This window comes from Amborella trichopoda, chromosome 9, assembly GCF_054954075.1.
Source record: "Amborella trichopoda isolate Santa Cruz 75 chromosome 9, AtrichopodaSantaCruz75HAP2 v2.0, whole genome shotgun sequence".
NCBI lineage: Eukaryota > Viridiplantae > Streptophyta > Magnoliopsida > Amborellales > Amborellaceae > Amborella > Amborella trichopoda.
The window spans coordinates 15,189,826-15,204,188 of NC_142344.1; the positions used below are offsets into that span (position 1 = coordinate 15,189,826).

Here is a 14,363-nt window from a genome sequence, read left to right on the forward strand (position 1 = left end):
TGCATAACATTGCAGACTTGAATAATCAAAGTAAGGCGCACCTCCAGCAAGCACTGGAGCTAGGGGTGGCAATAGACTCAGATCAGACCTCGGACCTGATTACCCGACTTAACACGGGTCCGAGTATAGGTGGACTTAGCGGGTTGGATTTGGGTTCAAGATTTGGATCAGAATACTATTCAAGTCCGTGTCTAAATCCATGTAGACTCGACCTGGACCGTACTCAAATGGCATTAGTTTTTAAATAATATTTTAATAATATTTAAATATATATAACTATATATTAATTATAATACTTAAATATATATTTAACTAATAATAATATTTAAATAATACATATATATAAACATAACATTTAAATATTTTTTATTTATTTATAGGTCGGATCTAATCAGGATGGGTAGTCTGGGCCAAGTCCAGTCAGGTGCGGTCCGATAACTTCGGGTCCGGTCTACCGACCCGTTGCCACCCACCATCCAGTGATGTCCATGGAACCGCCAAGGTATTCTCTAATCAAAATTGGGCTTTCCCCTGTAGTGTCGTTACGCCATTTAAACGTTGTCTGTTTTTCTCTCTACCCGAGCATTTCTCACACTTCCTGCTGCAGAGTCTTACGCTTCAGCCTAAAGGGCGATGGGGGGACAAGGTAGGGTTCTTCAGAGACCTTTGAATTAGGGCTGCAAATGATTTTTTTCTCTCTAGCAATTACTCGCTTTATTTTTCTCATTCTCTGATTTGAGTAAATTTCTGTAATTTGCAGGCGAGAAAGGTCGGCAGATCAAGAGACTGAAGGTGTCTTCAAAGGTAGCCTAAAAATTTGAAGCCTTCGCTGTTTTCGTTTGTTTTTTCAATTTCAAGAATTCAAAGCTTCTGCAATTTTCTTGCCTTGATTCCTTTCCATTTCCATCGATTGCTATTCTTACCTTGATTCAATTGCTTAATGTTTTTAATGATCGTTTGTGTTCTTCATAGGATGATTTCAAAGATTTTGGCATTGACGAGGACACAGATTTTGCCGATGCTGAAGATAGTTCTCGGGATGGTATGCTCTCTCTCTCTTCTCCATAACTAGGAACTTCGAAATCCCTGTTAGCAGGATTTTCTAGGTTTTCTTGGTCTGGAAATTCAGCATTAGAACGATTTTGCAGGCCTACAAGAAGGAAAGAAGAGGGACTTCACTAAACTGGAACTAAAGCTTGATCACTCCAATAGACCTTTGTGGGCTTGCGCAGATGGGCGAATTTTTCTCGAGACCTTCTCTCCATTGTACAAACAAGCTTACGATTTCCTCATTGCAATTGCCGAACCTGTATGTAGGTATAGCTCAGCTCCTCTCTGAGTTTTTGTTTTTTGGATGTTCAGCTTCTCTCGGAGCTTATAAAAACATAATTCCACTCTCTCTTGTTTGTTTTCTGATTGGGTGAGTGTTGCTTCCTTCGACCATGTGCAGGCCAGAATCAATGCATGAATACAACCTGACGCCCCATTCATTGTATGCTGCTGTATCTGTGGGGCTCGAAACCGAAACCATAATATCAGTTCTGAACAAATTGTCGAAGACAAAACTTCCTAGAGAGATGATCGATTTCATCCATGGTTCCACTGCAAATTATGGAAAAGTGAAGCTGGTCCTCAAGAAAAATCGTTACTTTGTTGAATCGCCATTTCCTGAGGTATTACTGGGATTCCATCGTTGTATTTCTTTTGTGTTTTGGAGGCAATTTGTGATTGATGTGACTTGTGAGTGCATATTGCTGACAAAGGCCAAACTTGTAGGTTTTGAAGACCCTTCTCAGGGATGGTACTATTGCTGGGGCAAGAATTTCCTCTGACCAGGTAATCCTATTTCTATGGATGAGTCTCTCTCTCTCTATCTCTCTCTGTCTCCCCCCTCCCCTCTCCCTCTCCCTCTCTGTCTCCCCCTCCCTCTCTCTCTCCCCCTCCCCCCCCCATCTCTGTCTGCCCCCCCCCTCCTCTCTCCTCTCTTGTTTCTTAGTTTCTCAAGTTAACTGATCCATTTAGCCTCTCTCTGGTTTCTTAGTTTCTCAAGTTAACTGATCATTTAGGTGGCCATTTATAACTTTGTTTTGGGCTCAACTCGCTTTCCATTTGTGTTGAAATCCCTCATCAGCTATCCTTCATTTTTTTTTTGTTCTGGCATAATCATCTTTGCATGGAAATGTGGATTAGATGCTGACATAGATGGCTTGTACTTCAGAAAAATAGTATAATGCTCATTTTCACACATGTTTATATGTAATGTACTTTTGAATGTCCATTGATCTATCATTATGTTGTAACAGAAAATTGTGTTACAATTTGTGGTCTTTTGCATTCCTAAAGAAATACAATATACAAGTTCTTATTAAGATTCCTCTCGATGCCTTTGTCATGTTTAAATATACTGGCTTAGATGTTGGACGATATAGTTTTCAAGAACTGTTTGGAAGGGATCTAGGGCATGGTTGTTGGAAACGCCTGTGATTCCAATTCATTTCAGGAAGCAAATTCACGGAATTGCATGTGCTCAATGATTTATAATCTTGTAATCGCCATCCGTACAATGAAACCATCGGAGGCGTGATTCTCAGTAATAGGAATTGTGATCGAATAAAATAAGAGCCGTGCTTCTTATTTGTATGATTCAAATCCCTATTGGAATTAAATCTCCTACCTTTCAGGAATTGCACATAACCCCACATAGTTCAATGACTTCCGAAATAGCAATTCAACGAAATAGGAATTGTGATTGCTACATTACTGGAATCATTGTCCCCATCAATTGGGAATCGAGATTCCCACAATTTAGGAATCGTGTACCAATCCACTCCGGTATAAGAGAGAAGTATTTTGCTAGAAAAGATTTAACGTTTTACATAGATGATATGATAGCTTGACCCAAATTATCTATGTAAACCAAGCAGATACCATAGCTTGGTATTAGCTTGAAAGATCAAGATGTTGTATTTTTCTCAAAATCCAAAGACCGCAAGTGGCTATGAATTTTGATCACCGTTAATCCATTTCCTTTTTTTTTTTCTTTTAGGGGTCTGAGTCCATGCCCTACCAAATATACAATAAGACAATGAGTGATAAGCATTTTACTTAGTTTAATGAATGATCATTAATAAGTATATTTATTGATCACCCTTTTAACATGCCCCACAGAATCCTTTATTTGGTGTAGTACTGACCAATAATAAGCATTTGGTTACTGCAAGCATTCTATATGAACGTCTTACCTTGAGGTGGGGTTGCCACCCAAACGCCGTACCTTGAGGTTGGACTGCCTCCCACTTTGTGATTTATAGATTGATAAATCTATTGGGTGACTTGGCAAAGATTATTGTACATGGATTCATCTAGGAAGTTTATTAAGGCTTTTTGGCTCTCACAACATCACAGTCTTGAAACCCAAATCATGGGTATTTAACCGTATAAAATTGTAACATGATACGTAAGGGGTTTGTGGAACTCCTCTGGTAACATAGAATCGGTTCTTGGAGCTTCTTCTGCAACATACAATTTGTGAGCTTATTTCATTCAACATTTGCATTTGAATCTTGATTGCGTGTCGTTAGAACTTATTTGATGTTGATAGAAACATTGTTCGGTGCATTGAAGAACTTTGCCTTTTGACGATCTGGCACTCGCTTCTAAACAACATGGATTCGCGATTCCTAAAAAATTGGAATCAACATCTCGCACGTGTTGAATCATATTGTTGTACAACTACGAATCACAAATTTTGTGATATGGAATCTAGATTCCAACCTTCTAACCTTCTCTGGGACTATGTGAAGCATCGACTCCGAAAAAGAATATTACATAGCTGGAATGTCTGAAACAACATTTGTGGCAATTGATGGCTAAATACATTATGATGCTTTATTAGATTGCTTTTGTTTCCATGCTTTGATAGCATTAGTGGCAGAATAGGAATCTAACTGAATGTAATTCTGATTTGGGGTCCCTGAGGACAATTGTCAAACAATTCTTCAAATCAAAGGTGGGTCATTGGATGTAAAGTACCTATGTTGTTAGTGTGATCATGTGGGATATACTCTACAGTATAATGTAGTACACCTTGAAATTCAGACCCCTGCATACATTTATGCATGCAAATGGAAAATGTGGATGCCGTGGCATGTGGACAGAATTTGCATTTTGGGGTTTATATCAGAGCATGCCATTCTTTCCATATCGAACGTTTCATTTTTCCCCCCTGTTGATAAACATCTTGTTTATATCTGTAAATGAGTGATCAATATTTCTCTATTGGTCTTCCTTGACCTTTGATGGGTTACATCATGTCCATATATATTTTTCATATCGATGTGAACATGACCAACTTGCATTTTCTATAGTTTTTTGATGCATCTATCTTTGATCGGCAGCTGTTAAGATTGCTGTTCCATGCTAATCATAATTGCTATAGGAGTGAAGCTTTTTGTTTTTTTCAGGATCTTTTAGCTTATCTGTTGTAGCATATTGTAGGCATCTACATTGCATGGGGATGCATTTACAGTTAGCAAAACAATGGGTGAAATAGAAGGTGGTCATCAGGAGTTGCTTGATGAAGTAGATGTGGCAGCAGCAGCTGAAGAGAAGGAAACCCATTCCTTTGAAATTGATCCTGCTCAGGTGCACTTCTTGACTGAGTCTTACTCTTAGGCACATGGTTCAAGTACCTCAGTAGTTTTGGTCAAATTTCATATGAGTGACCTTGTCATGTTTCCATGAATTTCGCTTTGAAATTGATTTTTTTTTTAATTCTCAGGTTGAACAGGTGAAGCAACGTTGTTTACCTAATGCTTTGAATTTTCCAATGCTGGAGGAATATGACTTCAGAAATGACACTGTAAGTTTTGGCTTGTCTATGATATACTCAAAATTTATTTGAATATTGAAATTTTTGAATTCTTGGACACACTAGTTTCTGTTGAGCGGTGGCTGCTGTCCTGTCATTTAGGATGAAACTTTCTAATCATTTTTAATGGTTGAAATGTTTTTATATCTTGGAATTTGTGATAATTGGCTGAAAAAACTATAATATTTAGAGATTCGTGTCTCCCAAAGAAAAATTATTCAGAGGTTCTATTTGTTTTGGTGCATGCTCCTTTTCTTTTTCTTTTTGAGAAATATGTGACTGTATTAATATATCATAAATGTTACATCAGATCTTTAGTCAAAAAGCTGTCACCCATATGTCAGGTGCTCAGGCACGAGTAATAACAAAATTGGGGTATGTACATGTCCCTTGTTGTAGAAGTAGAAAAGGAAGAGAAAAGGAGGAGAGAAGGTGGATGGGGGGGGGGGGGGGGGGTGGGCGGGAGGGGGGGCTGTTGTGGTTACATGAGTATATTCTGTACAGTCACAGTGCCAAAAAGTTGTGAATATATGAGGGGTGGAGATAAAATGAAGATAGAGTAGGGAGGTGGAAGAGAGTAGAGACAAAATGGATTAGACAGAAATTGGAGATTGGGAAGAGAGTAGAAAGAAAGGAGGTTAGACAGGGGGGATTGGTCGTCTTCGGTGTGAACTGGTGGTACTATCGGGCCCATAGCAGCTCCTTCTTTTGCTAAAAGGTCAGCAGTCTGGTTGACCTTCCTCAACATGTGGGTGGACAAGACCTGGATGTTCTTACATGGAGAGAATGTATCAAACTGAGTAGCATGTCTCCATGAGCAAGTTGCTTCTCTGGACGCTCACCAAATGATGTTTTGAGAGTCCCCGTCTACTATGAGGTTATCGTATTGGATACAAAAAATGATGGTTCTTTTCAGTCCTTCGAGGAGGGCGATGATTTGTCATGGTTGAATCGACTAAGCCAATATACTCAGAGTAGAAAAATAGAGGTTTTCGTTGGTGACCTTGTAGGATACCCTCTGTAACCAACTAGGCCCAGTTGCCAGGCTAGCAACCATTGATGTCCATCCGGTTATTCACAAAGGTTGAAGCTAATGAGGTGTATAGACTTTTGTAGTCCTTGGCCCTCGAAGGTTGTGAGTGTTTTTATGCGGTCATGCATGGATATAAGGCTGGAAGCTTTTACTTTGAAAATCTCAGAGCTTCTCTCTGTCCATATTGGACCTCGGCAAGAATAGACCAGCCCTCCCATGCTTCCCTAGTGGCGAGGGGGGGTGTGGAAGAGTGGAATTTTGTTTGATGGATTGCGATGTGGACTAAGATCAACCGCAAGAAAGGAGCTAGGACTGTAGATTTGAAGCTGCCATGCAGTGTAAGAATAGATGGCCAATATTTTCCTCATCTTGCAGATGAATGACCCATCAATTTGGCATTTACAAGTACCTGTGCTGTCGGTGGTTCATCGCCAGAGCGCTATCTGACAGTAGCATCGAATTGAAAGCTTGAATCTTATGGGGGATATGGATATTCCACACTGTCGGTTTGAGAAGGGGTGGGAGCTCTTGTTGGAGGCCTTGAAGAAGGACGGGACAGTGAAGTTGCCACTGGGAGAGGGAGACCACCTGCCTCTCTCAGGTAACAGGGACAAGTTGCAACATGAGGCTGGCTAGTTCTTTGGATTCTTCATTAGTGAGCGCCCTTCTGAAAATAGGGTTCCCTCACCAAAGTCCCCCCAATGAGTTCTGAAGTGCCTTCCTGGGCCGAATGTTTTGAAACTCATAAAGGAATATCGACTCCTAGCGATGCTTTTCCAAGCCCCCAAAGCACGGTTGGGCATGGATCTAGGGAGCCAACCAGATTTGTCGAGGCCGGATTTCTTCCTAATCACCAACTGCCATAGGTAATTATTTAGGGATGCAAAGTACTAAGAGTGTATAGAAACCGAAAGACAAGAACTTATACTTGACAATGTATGATAATCTTGACTATACAACTCAAAATTCTTACGAGTTACAGCACAAATGGCATTACGATCCTCAATTACAGCCACATCAATGAACTTTCAGTCATCAAACACTTCTTACACACTCAATGTAAAGAGGATACAACTCAATTTGGGTCTCTTGTCCAAGACAACTCAAGACTACACAAAGGAGATCAATTTACGATAGTTGTATGAGATGTTTTTTAAAAATTCAGCACCATACAAATTTACAATGCCAAATTATACACCATAAAACTCATCAAATCGTGATCTCCAAGTCACAAATGCACAAATACTAAAGTAAACCATGCAACATGATCATGGGAAGCCAATCGGAGATCTCGGGTGGCAGTAGGTCTCACCATGTGTCATAGGGTGACATGTGATGACATATCTTAAATTCTGGGCAAGTTCAATGTATCAAAGGTGGAAAGCCAATCATCTACTGATATACACTCGAAAACATAGAAGGTATTTTCAAAGATCAAAATGGTAAAACAAATAGTGGCCACGTGGGGGAGAAGGAGCGACTAGATCTAACAACCGGTTTCAAATTTCACAAGTATGACGAGGAAATTTCACCATAGTCTCACCTTATAAAATCACCATTTAGATCCATCAAATATGAGATATAATTGACTGATCTTGATGTCAAAATCCGAGAGGAATATCAGTCCTAATTCACAAAGAAGACTCATGGAAACTAGATCAATCAAGCATGGATGAAGCCATCAACTGTATGGATGTGAAATCACCATTTCGATCCATCAATTAGGAGTTTTAATTGACTGATCCTAATGTCAAAATCTCAGAAATATATCACTCAATTAAACACCATAAACGACAAAAGAAATCTCATGGAAACTAGATCAATCAAGCATGGATGAAGCCATCAACTATATAAATCAGTCTTAGATCATGGAATTATGAATCAAGAACTTTAGGGCCAGTTTGGATGTTAAATATAAGGAATTTGTTATCCATAAAAATTGCAAATTTTTCACATGCCAATTGAAAGAAATACAAAGCCTCTTTTCTATTCTTATAAAGTCGAGTATTTTATTTTAGCTCCTACTATGGATTGGTATTACTTTGTCACAAATCCTGCGCCTTACCAAATGGTCTCTCCCTCCTCCCCTCTTACCTCTCCTGATCTCTTTTCTCTCTCTGCATATTTTGGTTCAGTGTATTAAGCTTACCCTCGCTCCAAATGTAGGGTTTCCGTTGATTCTGATGAACCCTAGGGTTTTTTGCGAGAACTTGTCCGTCTTTGCAAATTTGGGGTTCATGTTATTTTTGATGAACACTGGTGTTCTCTGCAAAAGACCTTTTTTTTTGGCTAGAAAACTAGGGTTTCTGCTTTCATGGCTTCGGGTTGGGAGGAAATGTGGACTCTGATTATTAACTGAAGGAGAAATGGAGGTAGAACCAGAAGAACCATTGAACGAGCATGTCATGGACTTCAGTCGATACAGATGCTTGGTGCCACTAAACCATTAGCAGCACCAGAGGAGATTCTTAGAGAGAGAGAGAGAGAGAGAGAGAGAGAGAGAGAGAGAGAGAGAGAGAGAGAGAGAGAGGTGGGTAGCAGGGTGCTAGAGAGACTTGGGTTTTTGGGTTTGCAATTAGAGAGAGAGAGAGAGAGAGAGCAAGGGAGTTGGGTCATGGGTAAATAGCGAGAAAGCTGGGTGTGGGGGTTGCACGGGTGAGTGAAAGCTGCACTTTCATCCGAAAACTTCAATTCAAACTTGAATTTTTTTGAACGATAGCTTTTGCCTTGACACTAGAGTTTTTTTTTCTTTCAACCTAAAAATCTAGCAAAATCTTGCAGTTATCCAAATGGTTCAAAGTCCGTTTCACAAGATTTTTGGATTGCAATCCAAAAATATTCCAATTTTGGGTGCATCCAAACTGGCACTTAAAGATAAAAAGACCTTGCATTAAATTTTAATTTTATAGCAAGAAAACTTCAAAATCAATGGAAGAAGGATTAGATCTTACTCAATTGAAGAACTTCTTGGTTGCTAGATCATCCATGGCTTTAATTGAGCTTGAATTGATCACCAATGGAGCCATCAATGGATCTTTCTCTCACGAATTGATCTCTCACGTAACTCAAGTTTGATCTCACGGAGGAAGAGAGAGAAAGAGAGGAATTGGCTTGGGCATACCACACTAGGAGATAGAGAGAGAAGCGTGCCACTTAGAGAAACTATGAACTCAATTGTGTAGGAATGAATGCGTAAGGGCGTATTTATAGGCTTTTAGCCACCAAGTGTATGGATGCTTATAGATAGATGAATCTAGGCCTTCCATGTCATCATCCTATGGCTACAAAGAGAGACTTGATCCTTGCCCACCATCCATCATCATGCCATCTTGATGTGTGGCATGGATTTAAACACCTTTATCCTCCTTTTTAAAACACTCCAAATTCCCCTTGTATAAAAATACCCTTGTTCTTTCCAAATAATTGAATTTAAAACCTAGTTGGAGGGCATACCCTTGAGGTAATTAGGCATAATTCCAGCAAAAATCAAATTTAAAATTTTTCCTCCATTTTGAAAAAGCAAGGCCAACCAAAAGATGCCACATGTGCAAGTTGGTTAAGTACACAATTAGCACATGCTCTTAGGGTTTAGATTGAAATATCAAACCCTATGACCCTTCTAGAAGGGCTCACACATGTGCACATGCCACTTGCTTTTCATATTTAACATGTGCCTAAAATCATTTTCCAGTTTTTAAAATTACATAATATTCAATAAGAACAATAAATAAAGAAAAAATAATCTTGAAGTACCATGATGTGCAGAGGCGGTTGTTAATTCAAATGAGGCATTAACACAAGTAAGAAGGAGGTTTTACAAACTATTGGGAGTCACATACTGGACAAGCAGATGTGTGGCCAATAAAGCTGGAACAGGTGTGGATTTGATATTAGGTTGGCTGCCTGTTATTAGTGTTTTTTAGTTGATAGGCTTCCTTATGCCAGATTCCATTCTTCTTCACTCAACAGGATTCAAAGCTTGCATGAAAGGGATCACTCATGGCTAGTTCAAAACGAACATTTGTTGGGGTTAAGGAGGAGAATAGAGAGATCTTTGGTTGTTAAGTTTCTTATTCCACTTCCAAACATTCTCTTCTGCAATATGTTTCACTATAGTAAGAAGAACACTGGGCATTGTAACATTCGACATCTTTATTGGGAAAAGGTGACTGTGTAATATGTTAAACTATAAGTTGGTACTGTAACATTTGACATCTTTATGCATTTATTTAATTCTTTTTGTTTTTGAGTTGGTCTATGTCTCTATGACATCTAACATTGTAGCAGTAGCTGCACATTGTTCACTTGCTCCGAAGTGTGAATTTTTCCTATAACCATTGTAGATTATTAAACTAAGAAATTTCAATATTATTCCTTCCATTTGTCCATCTGTTTGAAATAGTGTGCAACCTTAGTAATGGCTTGGAGCCTTGCACTAATAGGAAAGATTGGTACCTTCCCATCCAGCCCAAATTGGCCTATTCCCTTTCTTTGAACTGCACGGTGTGCTAGAATACCAGATTTGGATCATCTTTTTCAAACCCACTGTTAATGTTGGCCTTCCTATTTCTTTTTCTTCTGACATTAGGATTGGGAATGCAATTGAATCCACTGGCCGTTTTCAAGGTCTTTTACCAAATGTCTTACTCCCTCCACTGGTACCTGTAATGCTGGCCAACCAAAGTGGTCTTTAGAACTCCAAAATTAGACCCCCCAAAGCTTTTGGAAAGGAATTAGAACAAAAGATTGGAGAATCATTTAAGTTTGAAAATTCCAAGTTTCTAACATCCTTGGATTTTGTTTTAGCAAAAGCAATCTGAGCCTTTATGAAACTACGCATGATTACGGATATGTTTCTAGCTAGGATTTTATAGTCTCTCAGTCTGGAAATCACCATCTTGAAAGAAGCAGTAGAAGTCAATGAGATCTTACACCTGACCTGTTTCATTTCCTCATGATTGGAGGATCTGTCTTTCCTTAAACTTGATAAACTTGATAAACTTTAGTATGAGGTGTTAAACCTGTAGTGAAATGTCATCCAGGAATTTTAAAATGATTGGTTCAATGGGAGAAACATGGTGTGGAAATACTTCGCTTCTATGTGCACTGCCTCAGTTGTATTTTCTTGTATTAACGTCCTCCAAATGTCATAATATTAAATGAAGATCTTTGAGTGAGAATATTCTATATGTGTGTCGCTTGATTGTGTGAGCACTATTTTTTTTTAACGTAGCCAAAGTAATGTTATTTCTTGTGAGATACTTATCACTTGATCTTGTAGAATTCTTGCGACTTGAAAGTCATTCTTCTTGATGCTGGATTTATAATATTGTTGAGAAAATGCAGGTGAATCCTGACTTGAACATGGAGTTGAAGCCCCATGCACAACCCCGACCTTACCAAGAGAAGAGTCTCAGCAAGATGTTTGGAAATGGTACATCCTATCATTTGCACTAGTCTTCTAACTATTATGTTCTGTTGGCTAAGAGCACAAGTAAGTATTTTTAAATATTGAGGAAGTTGTCAAACGTATGTTGATAACATGGAATGAGACAGAGGAAGTGAGAATATCGTACTGTTTCTCTCTTGGCAAAATGAAGTGCTTAGGATCACTTGATCCATTACTTACCGATCATTTTAGAACATGGGATGCCCCTGTTTGATTGCTTGCTCTTTCTTTTGTGTCATGCGGCTATCAGTCTCTCTCATATAATAATGCTCCATCCATTATTTTTCTTTATTTGTTAACTGGTATTGTATTTTCAATGTTTTTCTGATCTTAATATGAAAAGGGGTTTTGCTAGTAATATGGAAAAAACTTTTTATGATGATATAAGATTAATGTAGTTTCAAAAATTTAGTTTTTCTGATATTAATATGAAAAGGGGTTTTTGCTAGTAATATGGAAGGAACTTTTTATGATGATATAAGATTAATCTAGTTTTAAAAATTTAGTTCTATAGTTGTTTTGTTTGGAGTTCACTTTTGTGCAGGTTTTTATTTGTTTCATATTTTCATAAATTTGTCTTCAAATAGTTTTGAAGTTATGTATAAAGTTACATAATGCTACACGGTTACATTAATGGATAGTCCTAGGATATTATGCAGTAAGTATAAAACAATATACATATAAAAATGTAATATAAATAAATGTGCTATGGTAGATCAATGCTTGTGATGTTTGTTACGAATAATATGAATATGTTAACATTTCAATGTAGTATATATAAAAATATGCCATGTCCAAAATATTACGAAAATTATGTGCTTTATCATTACACTATGTACTACGTATGATAATATATGTATCACATAAGCTCACATAATAAGCTTTGTTACATATGGATCACTACTCCCTGGTTTGTATGCTTGTATCATGTCTTTGGTTTTGGGAGATGCTGAACGTATCCCCAATCCCCAATCTGTGCCCATCTCTATTGATATTGCTTCCATAATGAATGCCATGGAATTGCATGTTGACAGCTAGATACTGTTACTTCATTTCATGTATTGATGACAAGACCTTTCGAATGCTCCCACTAGTACCTTAATCACAAAGAGGCTATAGAGATGAAGGTAAACCCAAAAAAAAAAAAAAAGGAAAAGAAAACTAGCATTAGAAGCGAATACCAGAAGAAGTCGGATGAAGTTTGTTGTTATGAAATGTACTAGTTTTCAGTAGGCATAGCTCTCTGTATTGCTGCTTTTTCGCTTTCAAATGACAGTTGAAGCCTTTGGCCGGTCTAATCCAAGGATGAAAACCCAAGTTCTCATGAGTTAAAGGTATCTCTCTTGGATTAGGAGAGATGACTTCTTTAAAAAGAACTAGATGAGCTTGAACAAAAATGGAATACATGTCCATTAGAATGTCACTGATTTGCTAGACAGAAGGGCTGACAGACTTGTGAGAACCAGAATGTTGTTTTTGTTTCTTTACCCAAAAAAAAAAGTTGTTTTAGTGGTAGTGGATTCTTACTTATAACAAGATTGTGGCTTATGATATTCTCTACTCTAGATGAGTATTTGTGTGGTTCTTGGGACTTGACATGATGTAATGTATCTTAGAGCTTTAGTGGATGCCAAAGTATGTCACTGTACTAGTGCGGATCAAATTTGTAAGAGTACCAATGTAGCAACTTGAGGAGAACTACGTTTATCAAATGTTATTTATGTGGACTGTGTATCCAATTTAGCCTTTCCTATAGATGTCTAGGAAACTAAGTTGCCTTTCACACTTGTACATGTTTATGTTGTTCAGAACATCAGATCCTTTTATTTTTCAGCTTGGTAGACGCAAATGCAATTATTCAATACTGAGCAAGATCTATTCATAGTTTTTGGAGGCGGTAGCGGCTGCGAGAGTGGAAACAGGAGATCGTTGCTTGCAACTTAGCTTGGAAGTTCCAACACAATCAATATATTTGAAATGGAGAAATCCAAAAAAGTGGAAAATTAATATATCAGAAAATGTATTTTTTTACTTAAAAATAAATACTTAAATAAACTTTTGGAGTAATCATCATCATCATCATCCTAGCCTTATCCCAATTATTTGGCATTGGCTACTTGAATCTTGTTCCGCCATTCTGCTCTATCAAGGTCCATACCCTTAGTCAGACCATAAGTCACCCTATCTCTTCTCATTACAGCGGGTCGCCTATAGGGAATGTCCTAGCTTGAGCGTGTAATATAGGTTCAGAATTCATGAAAAGATGTCGGAAAGTTTTACGTTAGCTTCCCGTCATAATACAATCCTCCTCTTTTATCCGGGCTTGGGACTGGCATGACCGGCTTAGGACCGGCCTTGGCGGAGTTAAAATTTTTGAGTAGTAATGATGCTATTTTGGTCAAATCATAGACAAGTCCAGCCCCTTTCTGCATATATCACTCTTCTTACTTTTCTAAAGTATGAAGTTTCAACTAAATATCTTTAGAAATAAAGAGAGCGGGAGATAGAGATCATTCTCTCTCTTGCATACAGTTTTGGGAAAGATGCAGGGTCAAAATCCTGTACCATTTGTGACAAAAGTTAGACCCACCAGCCCCTTACAAAATGCAATTGATTGACCAGATTTAAGAATCTCCTCTTTGAAAAAATTTATGGAACATGTTTTTGATAATTGTAGCTTTTTCTTTTTCTTTTCTTTTCTACTTTTTCTCTAGCATTTATTGCTTTCTTTTTTTGATATGTTTCTTGCTTTCTTTTTTGTTTTGACATGCTTGTATTGCTTTCTTCCTTTAAACTTATAAAGAATATGGGTGCATTGACTAACCCATATTGGATAGGGGTCATGGTTCCTGCGATATGGGATTTTTTTAGTTCTCTTAGGGGAATTGCCACCGTTGTTGGGAGATCTGGGTAACTAAGGTTCTGTTTTCGAGTAGAATGTATAGGAAGGTGTTTATCTTGAGGACTTTCACTCCCATCTCCATGTAGATTTCGCACTGAAACTATTGAAA

At 38.1% G+C, this 14,363-nt stretch overlaps 1 protein-coding gene and 1 long non-coding RNA gene across 9 annotated transcripts in view; both read left to right on the plus strand.

Moving 5' to 3' along the window:
- Positions 1-391: 391 nt before the first annotated feature.
- Positions 392-14,363, plus strand: part of LOC18424460 (general transcription and DNA repair factor IIH helicase/translocase subunit XPB1) — a 42,333-nt gene continuing 28,361 nt past the window's right edge. For 6 of the 8 annotated variants that reach the window (XM_020661496.2, XM_011630706.3, XM_011630707.3 and 3 more), the window contains exons 1-9: positions 581-646; positions 761-804; positions 973-1,042; positions 1,149-1,317; positions 1,451-1,673; positions 1,777-1,836; positions 4,498-4,644; positions 4,781-4,861; positions 11,250-11,337. In XM_020661496.2, the coding sequence (XP_020517155.1) occupies positions 634-646; positions 761-804; positions 973-1,042; positions 1,149-1,317; positions 1,451-1,673; positions 1,777-1,836; positions 4,498-4,644; positions 4,781-4,861; positions 11,250-11,337 (895 nt within the window). In that variant the 5' untranslated portion in view covers positions 581-633. Of the gene's footprint in view, positions 503-580; positions 647-760; positions 805-972; positions 1,043-1,148; positions 1,318-1,450; positions 1,674-1,776; positions 1,837-4,497; positions 4,645-4,780; positions 4,862-11,249; positions 11,338-14,363 lie in introns of those variants that run through there. The other 2 variants (XM_088846525.1, XM_088846524.1) reach the window with 1 other exon arrangement.
- Positions 9,669-10,148, plus strand: LOC148780414 (uncharacterized). The gene is made up of 2 exons (XR_016040560.1): positions 9,669-9,779; positions 9,873-10,148. It is a non-coding gene; the product is annotated as an uncharacterized LOC148780414 (long non-coding RNA).